At 32.4% G+C, this 23058-nt stretch overlaps 1 protein-coding gene across 1 annotated transcript in view; it reads left to right on the top strand.

The window, feature by feature from the left end:
- Positions 1-1634: 1634 nt before the first annotated feature.
- Pi3K68D (phosphatidylinositol-4-phosphate 3-kinase catalytic subunit Pi3K68D) overlaps positions 1635-23058 on the top strand; it is a 46670-nt gene continuing 25246 nt past the window's right edge. The window contains exons 1-16 of the mRNA XM_085959174.1: positions 1635-2046; positions 10176-10455; positions 12077-12962; positions 13200-13264; positions 13474-13550; positions 14388-14605; positions 16540-16630; positions 17943-18086; positions 18323-18411; positions 18516-18753; positions 19008-19177; positions 19684-19903; positions 20375-20579; positions 20944-21207; positions 21407-21525; positions 22466-22641. Of these exons, the coding sequence (XP_085815300.1) occupies positions 1938-2046; positions 10176-10455; positions 12077-12962; positions 13200-13264; positions 13474-13550; positions 14388-14605; positions 16540-16630; positions 17943-18086; positions 18323-18411; positions 18516-18753; positions 19008-19177; positions 19684-19903; positions 20375-20579; positions 20944-21207; positions 21407-21525; positions 22466-22641 (3351 nt within the window). The 5' untranslated portion in view covers positions 1635-1937. The remainder of the gene's footprint in view (positions 2047-10175; positions 10456-12076; positions 12963-13199; positions 13265-13473; positions 13551-14387; positions 14606-16539; positions 16631-17942; positions 18087-18322; positions 18412-18515; positions 18754-19007; positions 19178-19683; positions 19904-20374; positions 20580-20943; positions 21208-21406; positions 21526-22465; positions 22642-23058) is intronic.

The raw sequence follows: 23058 nt of genomic DNA, 5'->3' as shown, positions 1-23058 counted from the left end.
TAAAATGGAATTCTACCAAGTAAATGCTAACTCAATTAATGACTTTTTATTACTTACCCGATTAGTTTAATTAATTTAGTCTGACACTTTTACAAACAAGTAACGCAACTTTACTTTTAGTTGGTAGGTACAATAATAATTAATTAATAAAAGCCAATGCAAGAAATAATTTATACTCATAAAAAATGGTCACCCATAGATTTTTTTTATTCAAAGCTAGCGATCGCAGAGAACAAGACAAAAAAAACTGCCGACTTTATCGAATCAATCACCCAGGGCTGTCGAAGACGTCTTACTTGTTTTTATGATAAATTGTTTTTAATTGTGTGCAATTTGGCGGGAAAATATAATATATACAGTTGCTTACCATTCGGTTATCCCATGAGCTGGGTTTTGTTTACTCTTTTGCTGACATCCTACAGTTTTATCTGATATTATAAAAGTCACACAGTACAACAGTGTTTAAATCTAATATGTAATTGCACCGGTTTAATTAAAAACTATAACGAAATTAACATTTTAATGATTTACAGATTTTCCTATGTTATATCAACTTAATAGCAATTTTAATGAGACCAGATACATATTACGATATATCCAAAATACACATCATCAGATAATGTGTGAAATATTTTGATAAGCAAAAAAATAAGAACAATACAAAAATAACATAACATAATCAGCTAGTCTTTTCATAATTATTTTAGATGAATGTTGTATGCCGTTTGACGCTTGGAAGTATGTAATTATTCCATCTGTACAGTAAGCTATTTTTAACTTTAAATTTTTTGACAGCCCTGTATTCGTTCGGCGGGCTTCAGGTTACGTCGCATACATGTTATGTTTGAAGGGAATAATAATAATGATATTCGTTCGACCGAGAATTGTAATTAATAATTATTGCGTTTCTTAAAATAAATCCCCGATGGTTAGAGGTTTTTGAGGTTAGACTGAATTAAAATGACGTCCTTTCAACGCTGAGGTTTATTTCTGACTAAACTATGAATGACCTTGTTCCTGTTCAGCTGAGTCTTAACTTGGATAGGAATAATTAGTATGAAGCTGTCAGTTGGATGGCACTCGATCTAAGTGTACTTGGATCGTACTTGGACCGTGTCAACGCAGCTTAAGTGTCAATAATTCGATACTTTCCTATCCTATTTAGCTGCCGTAGCGGACCGAAAGCAGCCTTGTAGAATAGACCCGCAGGTGACTATTAGATATAATTAGCATGTTATTTAAATGTGGTACTTACCTAATTAAATATTAATTAAAAGATCCGCAGCGAAATTATTTTTCTAGTACCTACCTACTTCAAATTAACTATTCAAATTAAATTTCACTATTTCACTATTTTTAATTTTTTCGATGAGACGGAACGATAATCTTGATGATTTCGAAACTGCGCTTCAATCATTTCGAGCCCTGCTATACATCGTAAATGAAGAGATTATCAAATTAATGTTAATAAAAAATATTAAATTTTATTGTGTAAGCCGATTTACGATCATAGTTAAAATTTTATATTGAAAAAATTCAATTTATAATAATACCATCTTCAGTTACAAAAATCAATCAAGTACGCAACAAAGGGGTAAATAATATTACATGGGAATAGAATTTTCTGGCAACACATTCTTATTTGACGTTTCGTTACATTTATTGTTATACTCAATAACTAGAAAGTTTTATGTAAAAATGTTCATGTGCGATTTCCGTTAATTTTTACTAAATGGCACCATTAAATATTTTACGGTATCATTATGGTCTTTCACAAACATTGGAGTACTTTCATCGTGATTATACTACGTTGCATGGAAATTACTTAATAATAGACACGTTTGACAGAGTAATACAGTGACATTTAGTGATTCGTTTTATTATACCTGACATTGAAAGTGCTGTGAAAACAAAAAAGACATGTTAAGTGTGCTATAATGTCTGATTACGAACTGCAGTTTCAAGCAGATCTTGAAAAGGCCCAGGCTCTCAGCTTGGAGAGTTTGGCATTAGAACAATTCAGGCAACAAAGAAGGATTAATTCAGGTACCTACTGATTTTAGACAGTCTGCTTCTGGCTGATCTAGTTGAATTAATCGTGAATATTCTTGTCCTCATTGTTCCAATTCTCAGGTTATACTTACATGTCATGATGTTGATTTTTAATTTAAGGCCTCCAAGTTGTAACGTTCATCACATGCAGCTTGTAACTAATTCACTATTCCTTTACTCGTGCTGTGATAATAGTAAAGAAACTATATTAGATAACTACTATTTTATTATTATATCTGAGGACAGGTACAGTTTTCTATTGACACGTTTATTATTTACACTGTGGTCACTATTCAGGACGTAGGTACATAGCTATGAATGTGTTCACGTGACCCAATCAAGGCACTATTAATTTTTGTTCAAATCTCCTGCCAGTTTGGTTAGTACGTATGTAAAACACCGAGGAGGCAGTCATACCAGCGAGATGACGCTGACTAGGTACCTACCAAATTCAACCTTTTTGAGGGGCTGTACAGTTTCTCCCCAGCGTTACAGTTAGGTGTTGACAAAAATGTAACCTCATGTAATTTATGTTGCCTTGTGGGGCAGGAAGAATATGTCATTCTTCCTCGTCAATCATCGTGTAAAAAAAATCTAATCTTAAATTCTCTAAGTAAATAAATACTATCTTCAAGTGTGACCGTATGTAAATAAATTCTATCACATTTTTTTCACCGCTTGTCACCCTTGTAACGAAATCCCAACTACCTAGCTTTGTGCCATCCATTTTTAAAGTAATCATGAGTCGTTATGTTTAAGTACCTACCTGTCTACCTATTGTTGGATTTTTTTTCGCTTTGTTAGTCTCTAAAATAGTAGATAGATTATTCCTATGAAGAAAATTATCGAACTTATTCTTTTTTTTTTTCAAATTTGGAATTAAATATAAGTCTATAGGTTAAAATATATCTGTGTTTCATAATTCATAAGTCATTTTAATTACTATTAAAAGTATTTCTTAATTGAATTAAGTACTTACTTCTTTGTAAGATTTTTGTTATTATATTTGGCTGTGGCATAATATCCTTATGCTTAGTCCAGACCATGAACATCTATTTAAGAACAATGTTTTCCATCTCTCTGGGAAAACTGAAATACATAGACATTGCATGAGAAAATATTATTAAATGTTCGGAAACAATTTTGATACAACTTTCAGACAGTTTGTACTTAAGTATACAATGCTCACTGAACCGATGTATCTTGGTCTGGACTAGACACATACCTATATTATCTTTGGTGGCCTAATCTCATCATAATATGCATGGAGTGAAATAAAACACAGCATCCTTAATGTATAAAGATTTTTTCACGGCATCTTAAAAATACCAATTAGTGGAACAGGTGGACATATTGTTCACTACGCAGTTACTAAAACCTTGAAATCAAACTAGACACACCTACTCGGTAATAAATCTAAATAAAATGTCTTTTTTTTTAATATAATCATAATATATAAGGTAAACGTATCAGTAGTTGACCATTTAAGAAAAAAATTCAGCAAAAATAACGATTAACGTTTAGCATTACACTGAATGTTGGCAAAGCATGTCTACTCATAATTGATCAAATGTCTTAATTAATATGACAAGACAAAAATTAAGAAAGGGTCTGTTACAAAAAAATTGTGTTCAATTTTTCAAGACCATGTTTTTGTTCCAGTAGTTGACCATCCAAAAAATTGAAAGTTCCAGTAGTTGACCACTATATGTTTCAGTAGTTGACCATGTCTAATCAGGAGTTCCAGTAGTTGACCACTATATTTTTCAGTAGTTGACCATGTCTAATCCGAAGGCTTTATGGCAAATCTGTCATCAGAGTTGCCTCAGGGCTTCCTGTCAGACCACTCTAGCCCATAGCTACTTGAATCAACTTGGTAGCAATGGGCGGTTTAGTAACAAGTTACATAGGAGAGGATTTTGTTTGACAGCCAATCATCAGCTTTGTTCGGGTAACAAAAGGTGCAAAATTAGTTACTTCAAACTAAAAATACAAAAATATATTTATTTTAGCAACTAAGTACATACATAATACATAGTAACGACTAGGCTCAGTACTTACCAAAATAAAATTTAACATAAAAATCCTTAGATATTCCAAATAAAGTCCAATTCCGGAACTAAATAAACATTACGAGTTTTGCTTACTTGTGTCGGGTCATTTATGTGGGATACTACCGCCTTCCATTCATGGCTAAGTACATCGGAATGCTCTGGCCATTTCTATAGTCTCCCGCACTTTGCGTCGATGAAATAGTAGCTTTTACTTTAGAAATATGGACGATTTTCCCCGGGAAGTATTATAATATAATGTTCATTAATGACTTTCATAACGGGCAGCCATCGAGTTTTAGGCTTAAAGCTTTCATCACTAGACTTATGCCATTCACTCTCCGCTGAGTCTGAAATGTCAACACTTGGGTTAGAAGACTCAGAAGAAAAACGCATTTTCTTCTTGACTGCTTTCAATTCCCCCATTTTTTTTCTTCCTTTGCTTGCTCATTTAGTTCTTTCTTTCTTTGCCTCTCTGCAGCTCGTTCTTTTTTCAACCGTTCCATTTCTTTTTTCTTCCTCTTTTTGTTTAGGAAATACTCCTGGCAAGTGGGGTGGGGGTTTTTTCCCTTTTTTGCTTTCTTCTTGAATTTTTCTTCCCCTTCACCGGGGAAGAAAAAATGTCTCTTGAATGGACTACGAATATTTGATGGACCAGCCACGGGTTCACTGGCGATTGGAGACGAAGTATCATTACAAATCCTTATACCAGCCTTAGGTGCACTGGCGATTGGAGACGAATCACCATCACAAGTCGTTAGACCAGCCACAGGTGCCCTAGCGATTGGAGATGAAACATCATAATAATTCATAGTATTCCAGGCGGCCAAAGACATCATATCATCGGATTCCTCTTCTTGCAATGCTGAGTCATCACTGAGTCTGACCGGGTCAGGTGGAGTGATATTTTCCAACTCATTTTTTACTTTTCGCCACAGTGCGAACAGTGACTTATTATCTTTATCAGGTTCATTGTTTTTGCGGAATGATTCAAGATTTTCCTCATCAATGTTTTTACTCAGGAACTCCTCTAAATGCCGCTTGGGTTCCTCTGATGTAACCATTGAAAGCACACTTTACGATTCTCCTGGTACTGTTACAGCTTAAGGGCTCCATGGACAAAGTCCACATTTTCGGAAATGTCTTGAGGAATTCTTTTGTACTTGTAGAGGACTGTCGTTGGTGTGACAGCCCCACCGACACTCCCTGTTACTATGACGGTTAAGTATGCATTCTTTATCGTCGGCATTTACCTGCTGGTACACTGTCTCGATTCCTTTTTTGGCTAAGACCCTGCTCCCCTAGGGGCGGCAGGTTATATGAAAGTATGGTGAAGCAGGCAGGTTATATAAAAAAGTATGGTGAGGTAGGCTGATAAACAATTTGCGGCAAAACTAACGTTAACATTATTAATTATATGGGTACGTTATAATGACCAAAGTAAATCCTCCGTGATGCCTTGCATTTTTTTTCTCGCGTCGCTATTTCTCGTAAGTTGTCGGCTATTGTTGGCCTGCTTCATTCAGTTGCTATATATTCAGGGCTATAATTCAAGAAATTTTTGTTTTCCGAAGAAAAAATACACAAACCAAAAAAACCAAAAAAAAAAAGTTGACGCCTAGGTCATCTACTGGACAGAACCACCCTAGACACTTCTAATTAATAAATAATCATCATTCCTTACTTATGAATGTAAAAATTGTTCAAAACTAAGTGACATAATTTTATTTAATTTATCTAGTAGTTGACCACCCTGGTCAACTACTGAAAAAGTATTAAAAAAAGTTTGAGTAGTTGACCCCCCCACAAACTTGCTTCCTTGTAAATATAACTTAAAAATTACAAATGATATCGATCAGTGGCGAAGGGTGGAGGTAGGCTGTTAAGATCCGCCATAAATAGTGCACATTAAACTTTTTCAGACATACATATTTTTTTTCATTGAAATAAGACTACAATTCACAGAAAGGGTTGGTTAGTTTTTAAAATTAAATTAAACCCTGAGAAACCAAGCGATATTAGATAATAGACAAAAAATACATGTCTATCTATAAAATATCTAAAATTATGCAATTAAATCATACATAACTTTGAATATTTTATAGATAAAATAATATTTTTTATTTATTATAGTTTGGTTTAGGCAGGGCTTAATGAAATAAAAAAAATGAACCAACAATATGTGTAATATGTATTTTTAATCCAACGAAAACAAATAACTATGAATGAAAAAGTGTGCACAATTTTGTCGTATCGCCCAAATTAGGCCAAAACTATTATGGTTTCGTTTGGGCAGGGTTTAATTGATTTTCAAAAACTAACTAACACCATCTGTAAATTGTAGTCTTAGTTCAATAAAAACAAATACATATGACTAACAAAGTTTAGTGTGCACTATTTATAGCGAATCTTAACAGCCTACCTCCACCCTTCGCCACTGATATCGATACTTCAATGTTATGACTGCCCGTAATGCATTAACTTGATATTATGAAGTCAAAAACATTAAATTGCCATATGCTTACATCCACTGATATCCTTAACAGTTTACTTAAGAAATTAAAAATAAAATGCTTACGGCGTGATGTGTTGTTTTCAAATAGCTGCTATGACGCTCCTATGACATATGGTGATGTGTTAGTTCCTCAATCCGACCACAGATGGCTTCACTTGTCTCAACTTTACAATTTAGAGCAATCCCGTGTCTACGTTTCTTATTTTGGGCATTTTATTGAAAAAAGGTCAACTACTGGTACATGGTCAACTACTGGTATATTTACCTTACTTATAATAATAAATTTTACTTATTATTTAAAATGAATGCATACAAAGATTTTCTTAAATTTCGAAATACACAGATAGTTTGTGAAAAATTATCAAATGTTGTCCCCAGGTAACAGTGGCGTAAAGAGGAGGTAGGCTGGATCTGATATATATAGTGCACATTAAACTTTGTCAGTCAAACGTATTTATTTTCATTGAACTAAGACTACAATGTGTAAATAGTGCTTGTTAGTTTTTTAATCCAAGCCATAACAGATAATAGAAAAAAATATTTTATAGACAGAAGAATATTTTTTATTGATTGTGGTTTGGGTCGGCAGGATTCAATGAATTTTAAAAAAGCTAACCATCACCATTTGTTATATTAAGTATTTATTCTTAATTCAACAAAATCAAATACGTATTACTGAAAAAGTGTGCATTTTTTTTTGTCGGATCGCCTGTAGCATACCTAAACTATTATGGTTTAATTGAATTTTAAAAACTAACCAGCACCATCTACAAATTGTATTCTTAGTTCAATGAAAACAAATAAGTATAACTGAAAAAGTTTAATGTGCACTGTTTATGTCAAATACCTAACAACCTACCTCTGCCAGGTAACGCATGACAGCTAACTGTCCTCAATTTTTCCAAATAGTCTGACGCTCCTTAGAATTGGTTGTGCGCCCCCTACGATGTATATTTTGGAAACCACTGCAATGTTATTATAATAATACTCACTACCCACTCAGTCTACTATTATGATAACATTCATTTTGCTCAAAATATTGACATGAACGGTTGTACGTTCTCAGTACGTATTAGTCAAATAGTTATTGTCATAAAAAAACACCCTAAGAATTATTGTTGTGTATAATAAAAGCGTGAATAACTCACTTATTACTTTACTATTGCTAACAGAGTTTTCAAAGGAAAGCAATTAAGTATATTAAGTAAAAAATCATTCTACTTATAATACGTGGCTAAGTATATTGGTTTTGACAGTCTCTAATTTTATTTTATTGACGTGAGTTGACTGTGATTAGAAATATCTGCAAAAAAAATCATTTAATGATAGGTTGGTAATCTATTTATTGTGTTGTAGGTAAGAATGGATATCAACAAATATTTCATTCCATTCTCCAATTGTTAAAAAAATATATACATAATATAACATGTCTAATAACAAAAACCGTAAAGTCAAACATAATAATAATAATGTGTCCAATTATATTTTTCATATATCTATTTCAAGAATGGTCAGCTAATAGAAATGGGCAGATTATTCTAATTTGAAAATAAAATACGATGGAAAAATGAAAGTAACATTAAAACCAACCACCAATGTTGAGTTATGGGTTTTTGTAATTAGATGCCTCATATATTATAATATGTAAATAATAATAAGATTAACACAAAACTTACAAGGCATTATTTATATGCATCAAACAAATGCAATCTATTCAAGATCAGTTAATATTTACTTGAAAATGAGATTAATACAATGTTGCATTTTTCATTTAGGTATTAATTTTATAACTACATTTGATAAAAACAGATCATTGTCCCTGAGAATGGAGGATGTCGCTAACCATGTTTTATGAATACAAATTTGTCAATCACCCCATTTACTTAATTAACTGACAAAGCCAATGCATTGTCAATAATAAATGAGTGAGTCGAGACGCTATCGGGACTTTGAACTACTCAATTTGTTTTTTTACTGTGTCTAGGTCGGTAAAACAACAGACTGACATATACAACGTACCGAATTCAATTTCTAGCAGGGCTTAAATGTCTATACTAGTTTCTTATTCAATATAATTTCTAACATTCCTATAATTCTAGTTTCATGATTTTGCCATAAGCAAAGTAATTTCAATAGAAATAAAATTTAATCTTATGGTTCCTACAAAGATCATACTGCCATAGAAAATTTCTTTTTAATTTCAACAATGTTGAACTATCTTCCCATGTTCATTTAAGTTTATAAGTAAGTACATAATATTATATTCAAACTTGATTTCAAACTAGTGCCTTTGTATTTAGTACTTTCATAATCAAATTAGTAAAATTGATTACTGTGATGCAACTCATGTCAGATGTATATTTTCATAATATTTATGTATTAAAGATTGTATTTCAATATTTACACAATGAGTAATTGAGATTTCTATAGCAATTTAATAAGTCTCTCAAAGTACTAATTAATTACTGGTATGTAAGTACTTAATATAGGTACCCATTATAATTAAATTTTCATTATATTGGTCTAATATAGCTAAAGGTTATTTCACTGGTTAATATCACCTCTCCTTCTTTGATTTTATAGATGACACAATATGTAAGTAATAATTATCCTTAAAGTTTATTATACATTCCATTAAATTACCTAGTTTTTCCTTTTATTCATTGCTTATAAATAAGTAAGTATGTAAGTACCTAGTTCTAATATTTTATTGAATACCTATCATGCATTTGTACATGGCATTCGCATAATATAACTTGTTATCAATTGTACCGGAAATAATGATTTATCAAATACTGGTTATGCATCCTTCAATGTTAATTATGTATTTGTCTAATCAGTTTCCCTTATTTACTAGATACTCGTTCTCAACAATTTCACTACTCAGTTAGGCATTACTTATCATCTGATAATATTGTTATCAATATTTGTTTTTTAATCAAAACCACTTTTATAAACGGTATGAGGTATTAATTAATAATACACAATATATTTGGATTTAGGTACAGAGGTAGAAATTATTTTGATAATAGACTCTGAAAAGTCTGGATGGTTGAAGTAATCCTTTCGATTTGATCAAAAAACTTAAAGATGTTTCCTCTAAGCTTACTTAAGAATGTATATCACAATCATCAGCATGGATCTATCCACTGCTGAATGAAGACCTCTCGATACTGATTCCATTCCTCTCGGTAATGTGCGTTATGTTGCCACGTATTTCTGCAGAACAACTACTATTCTAAAGATCCAGCTTTTAAGCATTTTCGACTTGATTACTAGATCTGTCTATCAATTGCCTGTTTTTCGAGCTACATGCTATATATATATATATATATGAATAAACATTAAATTGCTATCGAAATCATTTTAAATTAGTAAACTTCTAATTTCATGCACATGTTATTTATGTCAATTGCCTGAAAATGCCAAAACCTGGCTTGCAAAAAATGGTTAATATGAATGTTTACAGACAATTTGAAAAAAAGTAAATTTCCACTGTTTAGCTTCCCAATTTTATTGATAGTATTCATTTTCTACGTGTTGCTCTATTTCCGCAGAGAGAGTTCCATCAGAAAATGAGATCGATGGGCCCGTACGTCCGTCCCGCTCTCGCTCGGGCTCCGGAGGCTGCCCTCCGGCCATCCCTCCCCCTCCGAGACGACCTCTCCGAAGGCCGCGAGCGTCCCCTTCCGAAGGAACTCGCTCCACTTCGGGAAGTCCCGTCCCGTGCGAGTCTGACAGAGAGAAGGATGACAGCGATTTGATTTCCTTCACCAGTCCATCCTCCACCAGCAGAGCGCACATTGAATTGAAAGAATGTATCGAGCACATTCATAGGTATGTATAGTAGATCCTTGGTGATTCTGCAATATCTTCTTCATTCAAAGAACTTACAGTAGAAAACACCTTGTTAAATATTATTACGACACTTGATAGCATTTATGAATTGGTCGAAGTGGCTTTGATTTGGTAGCAACAGTATAATTAATATTTGGTAAGTTGGTGCATTGAAATATGGCAGCATTGCTTATAGCTGCCAGTTGACATTTTGAAAGTACAACATGTGCGATTTTATGAATATTCATTATTTCTATATTATAAATAATGATTGCTTTGATGTATTTCGCCCCGCCTATCTATGTTGAAAATTGATACGGTCAGTCCTTCCACAGGCTACATTGTATTATGACCAGGACTTCGAACCGGAACTAAACCGAAAACTGGAAAAACCGTTATTATAGTCGGAACGAAAACCGGAACCAAACTGAAAAAAAATATCAGTTTTTTTTTCAGTTCGGTACACACGTGTTAAAATGATCTTCAATTGTCGTGACACATCTCGACATAATTCTCATAATTTATATAATATATTGTTTTTAAAAATTATGGCTATGGACGTGCATTGCAGCATAACCATTGGTTTCGGAGCGTGGCTCCCAGCTACATACAAGTACCATAAAATGTTGTAAATTATGGTAGAAAATAAAATTTTTATACAAATAAAAACATTTAAAAATTAATCAGTCTGAGCTGAACCAAAAAACCTGAAAAACCATTATTTTTTTTCGAAGTCAAAATTGGAACCGAACCGATATATATTTTTTTACTTGAAGCCCTGATTATAACATGAATGCTTAGTTCTGGCACTTGTCAAAGATGTTTCATATCGAAATTAATGATTAATATTTATATTAAAGTAATATTTTAATTTATAAAGCAATAGCATCCATTTCTAGCTAATGCTTGTTTCAGAGTTTATCTTAACTATAGCTGTAATAATCAGCAGGTAATTAACACGTTAGTCCATGAATCCTTTTTTCAGCTTCACTTTAATAAATTAGTCTATGTCTTGTAGAGAAACTTTTCTTCTTTGGTGGTTTTGTGTTATGTCAAGTTATTTTTTTCACCAAAAAATAAAAACAAAACTTTGTTTTTCGTCAGTAATGCTCAATAACATTTTATATAGTCTGCTTAGTTAACCGATCCGTTAATGACAATATATTTACATCTAGCAATCAACTGATAACCAAACACACCCCTAAATAAAAATATTGGTAATTACAGAAACTATTTTACATTTTTTTAAATTTTTCCATAACAAATCGAATTTGTAATCTGTGCTTATTATTTATTGGTGAAATAACCAAAAATGAATATTTGTTTCAATCAGTTATTTAATATTTAATCGTTAAAAGTTGTTTTATAAAAGATAACCTAAATACTGCAAACACAAAATTATCATTCAAACATAATTATACATTAAAAAAAACCTCAGAAACTCTCATTACGCCCATAAAATCTTTGCTGGTATAATCTCCAAATAGTAGGCTATAATGTTATCTAATTATGATAACATTGTTATATTATTGAGTATGCTTCCTTGCAAACTTGTGATATATGACTAGTCCATTCTGTTTTAACAATTATATTTATAATGACATTGCTTTTTATATTTCAGACTGAATCAGCAAACTGAGCAATTAGCATTGGTGCCGACCTTCAAAGGCTCTGTCAAATTAACTCGCAGCAATTCAAGTGTCTCGTCATACTCCACGACTTCTCATAATATTATCCCTTACACTGGCAACACGTCGGCCCAAAACTATGTGAACCCTTTAATAGCATTGCCTAGTAATAATCCTTACGCACATTACAATACATACTCCTCTAATACTACTACCACTTTTCCAAATCTTAGCAATTCTTCCAGTGCGAATAATATTCCTATGGTGAATAGCAAAACTATTGGTTTTTCAGTTAACACACCGAGTACTCCTAATTATAATTCACAATATACCTATCCTGTCAGTACCAATATCTACCCTACTCTACCGAACATAATGCAGAATGCTGGGCAACCGCAATATCAATATCCATTCAATAGAGGAGAAAATAATAACGGAACTGTTTCTCAAATGGGCAATATACAAAATAATTCTGCTCGATATGCCGAAAATCGACCTCCGTCTAGCGCCTTGAACAAATCTCACCAGACGGACAATATGCCCAATTCGTCCAATGTATTATTTTCATCACGTCAGAGCGAAATGAAGAGTCCTCCGGTGCGGAATATACCAAACGCCTCCGCAATTCTCAACGTGTCAGCTGATAATTTCTCCAGCAGTACGTCGGATACAAACTTGAGGAATATGGCCGTCATGCAAAAGGGGAATGTCAACGCCCCCAAGCTGAGCAAGTCGCAAAGTAGTGAAATAACCAAAATGAACGATAGAAATTCATCACAAGCTTGGAGCGATATTGCTCCAACTGATTACAGCCGCGTCAATTCATTATATGGCAGTATTCCTAAGGTGATGTCGGATTCTTCAATAAAATCAGCACAGGTAAACATGAAGATCTTTTTATGTAAGAAAAATATAACTGTTTGATTCATTCTTATAAATAATTCATAATTTGGAACAGCTTCAGCGAAACATACTTCAAAATTTTGGACAGATTGAGATTTGAACCCACTTATTACAATCTGGGCAAGTACTTTATTCCGAAGAGTGAATTTAAGAATACATTCTTAAATCTCATGTTGCTTGAATAGAAAAATAATTATTTCTATCTCTTTTCAGGTGTATCCCAATATTTCAATCGATAGGAACTCAAGTGATCTTATTGATTTGGCAGCTAAAGCAAGGTATTCAAATATATATAATTAAATTTCTACTTATGTCATGTTATATCACATATCAATATGAAATAAAGTAATTGGTCCCTATTTTTATAATAAATTTTGTTAATTTCGAATAATGACATAATACATCATAAAATAAGATTTATACAAAGACAACACTATTTATGATGAATTTGTGTAATCACTTTTTAAAATTATTATTTGTTTTTCAGTACATCTGGGATGGGCAGCGTTCGAGTAAGCGTACTTGAGGCGTTCGATCCTTTAATGGCCGATCCAAATATAAGCGGTAGGTATCATTATAATTTTATATTTATCATTCTCTGAATGCTACATCTTTTACTGGATTTTGATGATGACATAATATATCAGTCAGTAATATTTCAGCTGTTACACAATATATAAATTGAGTGGGCATTTTACTAAGTAGAATTCCAGGTTGTTTTTTTGCTTAAGTCGATACCTAGTCTTGACAATGGTGTTACAAACGAAATAGCTATCGACTTTAAAAAAATCTGTAGAATTTAATAACATTTAATCACCTTATATTAAAAATCACCTTAAGTGAAATACATACTTCCTGAAGGAAAATATTTCTAATGGATTGAACACCTACAAAAGACAATCACATTCCAACACGGGAATCACCGACACATTTTTATTTGTTTACACTTTTTTAAACTATAGATTAAATTATTAATTTTTAGTTGTGTTGTAAAACACTTTAAACATGTTTTTAATGCGGACTATTAACATGTTTAATATGTAATATTTCTTAAGAAAATTTGTGAATTTTGTTTGATTTTGAGAATCTTTTAATGATTTCCGAATATCAGTATGAAATCTTGTTCATTTCATGCACTGATAATCAACAAACCGAATACTTAATCGTTTACTGTACATTCATAAATAATATTTTACAATACAGACACAATATTACAATAAAAATTACAGTTGCAAAAAAAAATATCAAAAACTTTATCCAAAAATTCGTGGGTATTTCTGATAATATAAAAACATAGAGAATTGAGTGCCCAACATAAAAATGCAAGACTCCGAATCATACTTTAATTAATTTTGAATAGATGTTAGATACTTATAAAATAATTTGATCTTAATTTTACAGACTACATGTGCAGCAGTGAGTGTTCGAGTAGTGTGTACGATGCGTACGACCCACTCGACTTCCTGTACGGAGGGAGCGAGAGTGCCAAAGAGTCACCCGTGTACGCGACCGTCAACCGGAGAGGCGCCGGCGAATCCATTCCGTCTCCGCTGCCTTCACCTCAGCCTAAATCTTTCACACCACAGCCTCCAGCCTTGAAAAGAAGCAATACCATGAATGTAAGATTTTCCTCATTTATTAATACTGCTTCAATAGTCAGAATTCATTCAGCCGAGTTCTGGGTAATGGGTAAAGCATAGTGTTATATGATATTTTTTGTCTTTTTCATTGTAGTATCAGTAATGGTAAAATGATACAGTGTGCCACTGTTTTATATATGGTACACCGAATGCGTGAAATTGCATATTACATGAAATCGGCAAAATTTACCTAACCTTATATTATGTTATAATTATATTATGTCCAATTATAACTAATAAAACCATCCATATTAAATTTAGTTTTTCTACTGTCATGTTGACAGTTTAAGAATTCCATATCCTGCTGAATTCACACACCCGGCAGATATTTTGCCTAATTCATGAATAAGGCAACGGGCTTACATTTTTCATGAAATATACAAAATTTTAAAAAACATACACAGCAAATTACACGTCATGTTAAAACCTCATTAATCAATTCATGTTAAACATTAAAAATTGTGTGTAAAATTAAAACTAAAATAGTGCTGTTTTTTTATTTAAAATTATATTTTCATTTTGCTGTTTATTTGATTTTGAAAATGGGTAAATAAAATCGAATTACAGTTGATCACAGGGTAGATGGAAAAATCTATACTCCAGATAATAGATTTCCCAGTTAATCCAACACTTCAATAAAAACATCCAAAACTATGCAGTTGTCATAATATTGTTACCCAATTTCGCCGCATTTGGCGAATCAGTACAGATTACAACCACGACAAACTGTTGAGTGATCCACTATAATAATAATAATACATAGTATTTTTCTTACAATATGTGAAGTACGAAAACGATTATTGTCATAAAAAAAAGAGGGCAGCCTCCGGAGCCCGAGCGAAAGCGGGATGGACGTACAGGCCCATCGATCTCATTTTCTGATGGAACTCTCTCTGCGGAAATAGAGCAACACGTAGAAAATGAATACTATCAATAAAAAATAACTAAACATAATTACCACTAACTTTATATTTAACACAAAGACAATAAATTTCAGCAACACGTGCTCGCAGTTTTTAAATGCATGTAATCAGCCAAATCAATTTTTTCCGGTGACGTTTTCAATTTTTTTAAATTCAGCCGTAGAAATTCTATCTTACTCTAATGCATAGAGCGGAGATATAAGCGTGCCGAATACTTACTCACTCGCTCTTATGGTTCGTTTTTCTTCATGCCTTGATTTGAAGCATTATTGTCCGCGAACTTTTGGCTCGCCTGCATAATTACTCTTATAGAGACAATTATTTTAATCTGTGGTCTTTGACTTCCCACATCAAAATAATGATGGCATTGAACAGCCATATCCAGTAAAAAATTATCACTTATATTCATAACTTACCCATTACGAATATCACTATACGAATTTCTAAATGTTATATAGTTCCAACTGCCTTACTACTGATCAGCTGCAACAATGTCTGCCAATGTTTTTATTGCAATATACACAAAAATAACATCACCCAAAATCGATATCCACTCACAATATAATACATGTTCCACTACCGTTATCTAAATTGCATCTCTATATCTTGTTTATGTCATCAAAGAGCTTTGGTTATATTTTCATTAATCGATTTATTACAAATGGTCTACTTATTTTTTGTTGTAACTTGAGCTGATAAAATTGACATTATTTCATCTGTGATTTTTTAATAATAGTTGACCCATAATAATATGCTCTTTTAATAACATAAACAAACTACTTATGGCCGATTTTTATACTCTGATTCATCGTTACAACATCTCATTTGAAGTGAACATTTTGTGCCAGTATGTAATTAATACAAGTGATCTTAAAACTGCTCAATGATATTCTCACATAATGTAAATCAAGTTTAAACATTTGTTTTCTTTTTAACAATATTGATTCATTGTCATTTAGAGTGATATATTTTTGTTTATTTATTTTTCAGAGTAAACTTTACGAGTGCGTAACATTTGTGAAAAAACGTAAACATGATCCAGAACTCATCGGTTTTCTGGAAATGGTCAAAGATGTCAGAGGTTTGTAGCAACATTATCTAGAACAGGGGTTCACAAAGGACATAATTTTGATTGACTGTTTTATGTGTACCGCAAAATTTATGTTAAATTTGTATTATGTTTTATTCTTCATATCGAATATTAAAAATTACATTTAAAATTAAATATCCTCTGGCAAGAATGAATGGTAAGTAATAAGCGTAATAATAATGTGTATCTAGTTAAAAATATAAGTTTACACAATGAAATATTTATTTAATTTTTGTCTTTATGTTTTTTAAAAATATAAAATATTTAAGAAACGGAGGCCCGCCAAATATTTTTGATTTCAAAATTGTCCTTTTGACGAAAAAGTTTGTGAACCCCTGATCTAAAATATGACTCAATGACTCATAGTGCATTTCAGTACAATAAATTATAATGCTAAGTATCAATATTACATTTATTTACATCACTTTTGTGTTGATTTTAATTTTTACAACGTTTTTATTAGGTCGTATTCTTATTTGTCCGGTACAAATCTTGCAATCGATTTTTAACTAAGTTCCCGACTAGCTAGACATTTGAAACTTTTATAATATATCAGAACACGATGCCAATGCATTTTTTTAATACTTTTAGCCATTTTTAAGTAGAATTAAATTCAATTTCAGTTAATTCTGTTTTGTATGAAAAGTTATTTCGGAAGAAATCCGTAATCCAATCCACTATTATTGGTTGCTAGTTTATTATTATTATTGGGTCCTAACAACTAAATTATTAATATATACGTGCGTTACTATGGAAATCAATATGAGTGTCAAAATGACATTTCAGTATTATTTCTATCAAATACAATTTTTTTTGATCGTTTAAGCTAGTCAAGTCAAGTTTATATGATTCAACAGAAAATTTAAAAACGTTGTATATAAAAAGTTCTTTTTATCTTGTAATTATTAATGTTATCTTTGTAAGAAATGTTAATACCATTTCTTTTGATTTAGAAAATAATTAGTGTTGGGGATCAAACGAGTACAAGTGACATAGTATTATGATTAGAAAACCAGTTTTCATATTACCACACAACTACCTATTTATGTTTGAAATAGGATTCAAACATGTGTGTAACTGATTTATATGAAAAGTTATAAACATATTTGTACTAACATTGGATTGCAATGCATTGGATAGAATGCTGTTATTATTTTTCTATCAACATTATTATGTAATTTGCATGTTACAATTACAGTATTCAGCTTACCAGTCCACTTGTATTACTTCAATCCTCAGGACCTCAATAATTGTTGTCTTATTATTACTGATTTTTTTTTTAATTTTATGTTAATTGTTTTAGTTGGATATGTATTCTCTGACCCCACCACAAATCCTGGCTATGTCATCGCTTCAAAGACAGAAAGTCAATATCCCGCCGGAACCAGTATAAAACTTCTGGTTTACCATCAGAAGCCGACTAACCCCATAACATTCACGTGCGATGGTAATGTTTATTTATTTAATCAACAATGAAATTATTAAAAAATGATGCCATGTCATTAATTATCTCAGTCCTAGTCTCAATAATTATCATTATATTTTTTTTAAGAAGAAATGATATTGTCTGTCAGGATTGACAATAAATTCTGACTGCTGGTGTTCTGTAATCTTTAAAATGTATTGATTTACATAATATATAAATAGTAGTCAATGATATTTACTTATTTCTTTTTTTTTTAGTTGAATCTACCGTTGAACATGTTATTTTACATGTGGTTTGTGAACTTGAAGGAGAGATCAATGTTGACACTTCTGTTTTCACACTACGGGTAATAAACTTAACAACCATTTTTAGAATTCATTACACACAGCATATGAAATATGCCTTAAATTCCATAATGCTATCGGATTTTAAAGCGTTTCTATTTTATAGGTATGGGGTATGAGTGAATATCTCACGCCAGGCAGCTGTCTCAGTGAGTACGACTACGTGAGACAATGCGTCAGACTGGAAAAAGATATATTACTATGCCTACAATCAACACGCAACACGAGTTTGGCCCGAACTGAGAGAGATGATACGAGGGATAATCTCCTCACTTTAGAAGAACTTTTACCAAATCAAGGAGCTGTACCGCCAATTTCATTTCATAATCTGTCAATATTATTGGGTGAGAATTTTTTACTTATGATCACTCTGACTCAGTATTAATTTGTGCTACTTCTAAATTGTTAGACATCTGTCTGAATTATGACTCACTGCTAAAATTCTTTTGTATATCAATAATTATTTTTTTAATGAAATTAATATGAAGTAGTCATTGGTTAATAAAAAAATACAATTAGAGCAGTTCTAAATTCTATATTGAGAGAAAACAGATTAAGTACCTATCTAACCTAATGTTTTTTATTTGATTGTTTTCAGAGTTCCTCGAAACTGAGTTGACTCGCTTGTCATCGTCAGTGGCAGACGGTGGAGTGACAAGGCCGGGATCCACGGCGCAAGCCGTCAAGGCGATCTGTGCTCTTCTGGGCGGGGTGGAAACAGCACATATCGTCACAGCTTTGGCCACTTTGATGAATGCATGCTCTCAGGTATACTTACCTAACAATACCCTTCTCCACTAGGCCTAAATATATGAAAGTCAAGCATGGTTTACTGTTTAAATTGGCTGCAGGTCCCTTCGCTGAAACATTCGTACAAACTTCACAATAATAATCCTCATCTGTAAAGAACCGCCTGCAGTTCAACACAATTTTAGAAAGCCTCAAACTGGTATTTGTTACGAATGGATGGTGTTGTATTATAAATTTCTACATACTTACATGACCATTTCAATTTGAATTATAGCTTTTTTTTAAATTCCACATCTTTCGCGGGTTGGTAAATTACTTTGTACAGGTGTCAAAATGGCAGCGGTCCGTAAACAACCACATATTGTTTCCATATACCAACTTACAAAATATTAATTTTCTCTAGCAACCGGTTCTACTGCCTCATAAACGTAAAGGAATACCATCAAATGCTGTAACACTAAAATAACAATAGACACCTTCTAGTATAGTCCAACTTGGTTTTTATCAGTTATTTGTTTTTTTAGGCTCAACCAGATACCAGCATAATGAAACCAGAAATAGTGGCGGACTCAGGAGAATATTGCAGTGTAACTCTCAAGAAAGCCACTCTCCGAGATACCATCGGCCTGCACTGTCAGCGACTCAGGGAAGCGGTCAAAGGATTCATCGGCATGTACTGCCGATCCAACAGGGTCGATTTCGAAATCAACGATAACCAATACAGTTTACCCACTGAAAATGGCCGTAAGTCACACAGAAATAGTAAATATGCAACTATAGTAGAACCTCTATTACCCAGATTTTTATTATGCTTATCAGTTTTGTAAGAGTATCAGAAAAACACATGGAAGAATGGTGATTTTTTTAACAAATTTTATGAAAAAATATTTTATTTTTAATTTTTATAAAATTATCCGCACTACTGTCTCTCCTAATAATGACTGTACATAAACTCTACATAAACATTGACTGTACATAAACTCTGCATGGAAGCCAGAATGCCATAAAAAACAATAGATACTTTATATAATCTTTTATGGTACCTTAATAAATCACCATGTTCTGATTATCTCGACACAATGCATGGCAATTTAAAATATTAAAATGAACATACATGGCTATATTTTTATTAGCAAAGTAGTAATTTACATGAAGTATTTAATACATGTAATAAAAACAGAAAATTTATTGAATAAATTAATGAATCTTTTTCAGAATATACACCACTGGCATCAGTCAAAGAAACAGCGTTATTCAACATTGAAGGTATCCACAGGCCTCCAATCAATTGGAATCACGATGAATTTGTCATCCACGCCCAGATATATCACGGCACAAACAAAATAAAAGGAAGTCAAACTACTCAACCTTTCCCCATCAACACGACCGGATTTTATCCAAGAATTATGTTTGAAACATGGTCAGTAAAAAATACAACTGTTCGATCCTTAATATAATATTTTTTTCTTCTCTATCATTATCAGCCTCGGTCAATCCATTACTGGTTGAAAACCTCCCCAAGCTGATTCTATTTCATCTCGATGCAACGGTCTTTGGAATGTTTTGTACCTCTTGGATGACTAAATTTATCCTGTGATTGGAAACTACATGATATATATGACATATTATGTACATATTCCTATTTGCTCATTTCCAACTTCTATATTCAAAATTAATATGGTTGTTATAAATGGTGTAAACCTATTATGCCGCTCAACTAGTATTTCAAAATTATTAACTCTGTTAAAGACCTCTTTTTATCTTCCTTTATCATTTGTCTACAGGTTAACCATAGATGAGGTCAGGATAGCCAACCTTCCCAAGGAAGCTCGCTTAGTTTTGACACTGACCGGCCGAACATTAGCGACACCAGACAGTCAAAATGGTGCACCTTCAGCGGAGAAGGACAAAGCCGCTGAAGCCAATCAGAAAGACTCATTCGAGAAAAGAGACAATGATTATGATGATGACAATAAGAATCCCAATTTAGTGCACGTACAACAAGAGGAACTGGGATGGACCTCTATTCAATTGATCGATTATAATGGGTAAATTAATTTTCTTCTATCTTATAAATAAACTAAACTGAAACCTCAATTGAGCCACGTTATGTATTAAAAAATTTCAAACTCAGATAAAAAAAAATGGTTAGACAAAACCAACATTGTGTACCTGACTAACGGCCATATTGGATTTCACGATACTAATGTATTAGTAATCATCGTATTATTATGTATGTAATTCTAGATTGCTTATTTGCGGCAGCTACATTCTTCCCATTTGGCCTGTGTGCTCAGACAAAAGACTAGGCCCAGCTCCCGAAATCACAGACTACCCTCCCGTACCGCATCCAGTAATTCAAATAGGTAAGCCTAATACCTCGCTTTACGGCAAAAATATATTCCTGGAAAGTCTGTCAAAAAAAGCGAAATGTCATGATATATCGTATCATTTATTTCCATACAATTTCCATTACAAAAATAAATTCATTTTAAGTAGGATCTTTATTTCTTGAAACAAGCACTTTTGACAAATTTGTCCAATTTCTATATTCGACTAGAAAGGAAAAAGGACATAACCCTCACAATTTTCAAAATAGGTTTTATTGGATAATAACATTATACCTACACAACTAAATACACGTGTCCAAAGAATATAAGCTGCAGATACCGATTTGTAAATTTAGCTGACAATTTTTAAGAAAGAAGTGGGTAAAATTACTTAATAACCATAATTTTTGTTAGTTTTTCTTTAATTAACTCGATAATTAATATCCGATTAGGTGTATAAAAACTAAATTATTAATTAGTATTTTAACTTTGACCGAAAACCATAACAAAAATGTTTTTGTGCCTCCTGTAAAATTTGGTTTGTGTGGATTACGTCCTTTTTCCTTTCTACAGTTGAATTATATTAATTTTGGTTGAGTAATTCTCGGGATGTGTCATTTTCATCAAATTTTATCTTCATGACTTATTGTTCTGCATCCAGTCTTAATATTTTCGTCTATTTAATTTTTAACCAACTTTTTTATGATTTTTTTTAGAATACAATATTTTTTAACCATTTTTTGTTATATAATATATCGAAAAAAATCGAGATGTATATCGGAATTATGTCATAATTTTTAATAGGCCAAAAACAAAATAACAAGTGGCCATATAGTGAAGTATAACTTTACTGTATAATAAATAATATGTGGATGAATCTGTTATCACTCACCCACTGTAGTCAATTTGAGAATGTGGTGAAATTTTTTAGTGATGCACATTATGTTTGACAAAAAAAAATTTGTACTTTTTACAGAGATCCCCTCCTACAGCAACAATGGAGTATGTTGGCTAGATGATGATGAATCCGAGATATATGCTACAACTCCGTCACGGCATTCCTTCGAAGCTCTGGATACGCATACTCAGCAACAGCTAATGCATTTGGTTGATCAGGGACCTTATCAACCGATGCCTTCCGAGTGCAGAGAAGTAAGCATTTTTTTAACATATCACTAACCTAACCATTCATTATGATCAGTAAAGTTCAGAAATTTTTTAACACTCCAATTACTGTAATGTCATCTTAGGTTACCCAACCCATCAAAATGCAAATATTTCAGTTAATATGCACTTTGTCATCTTTATAATATTTCAGCTATTTCTAGATTCATTAATATTACATACATCTAATTAAAATGTTACGAGGGTGGGTCAATAAGTCCTTAGAAAAGCCGACAGGTGGCGCGACTAGTACTGTAAGCGGTTTGTTTTCATGCAGCGGCACTACCGATTCAGTATGCTGCGAAGTTTCAATCAGATTGGTCGGGTTGTTGTGTGTTTCTCGTACATTTAAAAAAAAAATTTGCTTGTGGAAAATGGAAAAATGGAAAATGGAGAAATTGAGTT

The sequence above is a fragment of the Rhyacophila brunnea genome, unplaced genomic scaffold (genome assembly GCF_057557595.1).
Source record: "Rhyacophila brunnea isolate RB1 unplaced genomic scaffold, BYU_Rbru_1.0 scaffold_8, whole genome shotgun sequence".
NCBI classification, from domain to species: Eukaryota; Metazoa; Arthropoda; class Insecta; order Trichoptera; family Rhyacophilidae; genus Rhyacophila; species Rhyacophila brunnea.
Note: the sequence above shows the minus strand (reverse complement) of the source record. Positions and strands in the feature narration are given on the sequence as shown.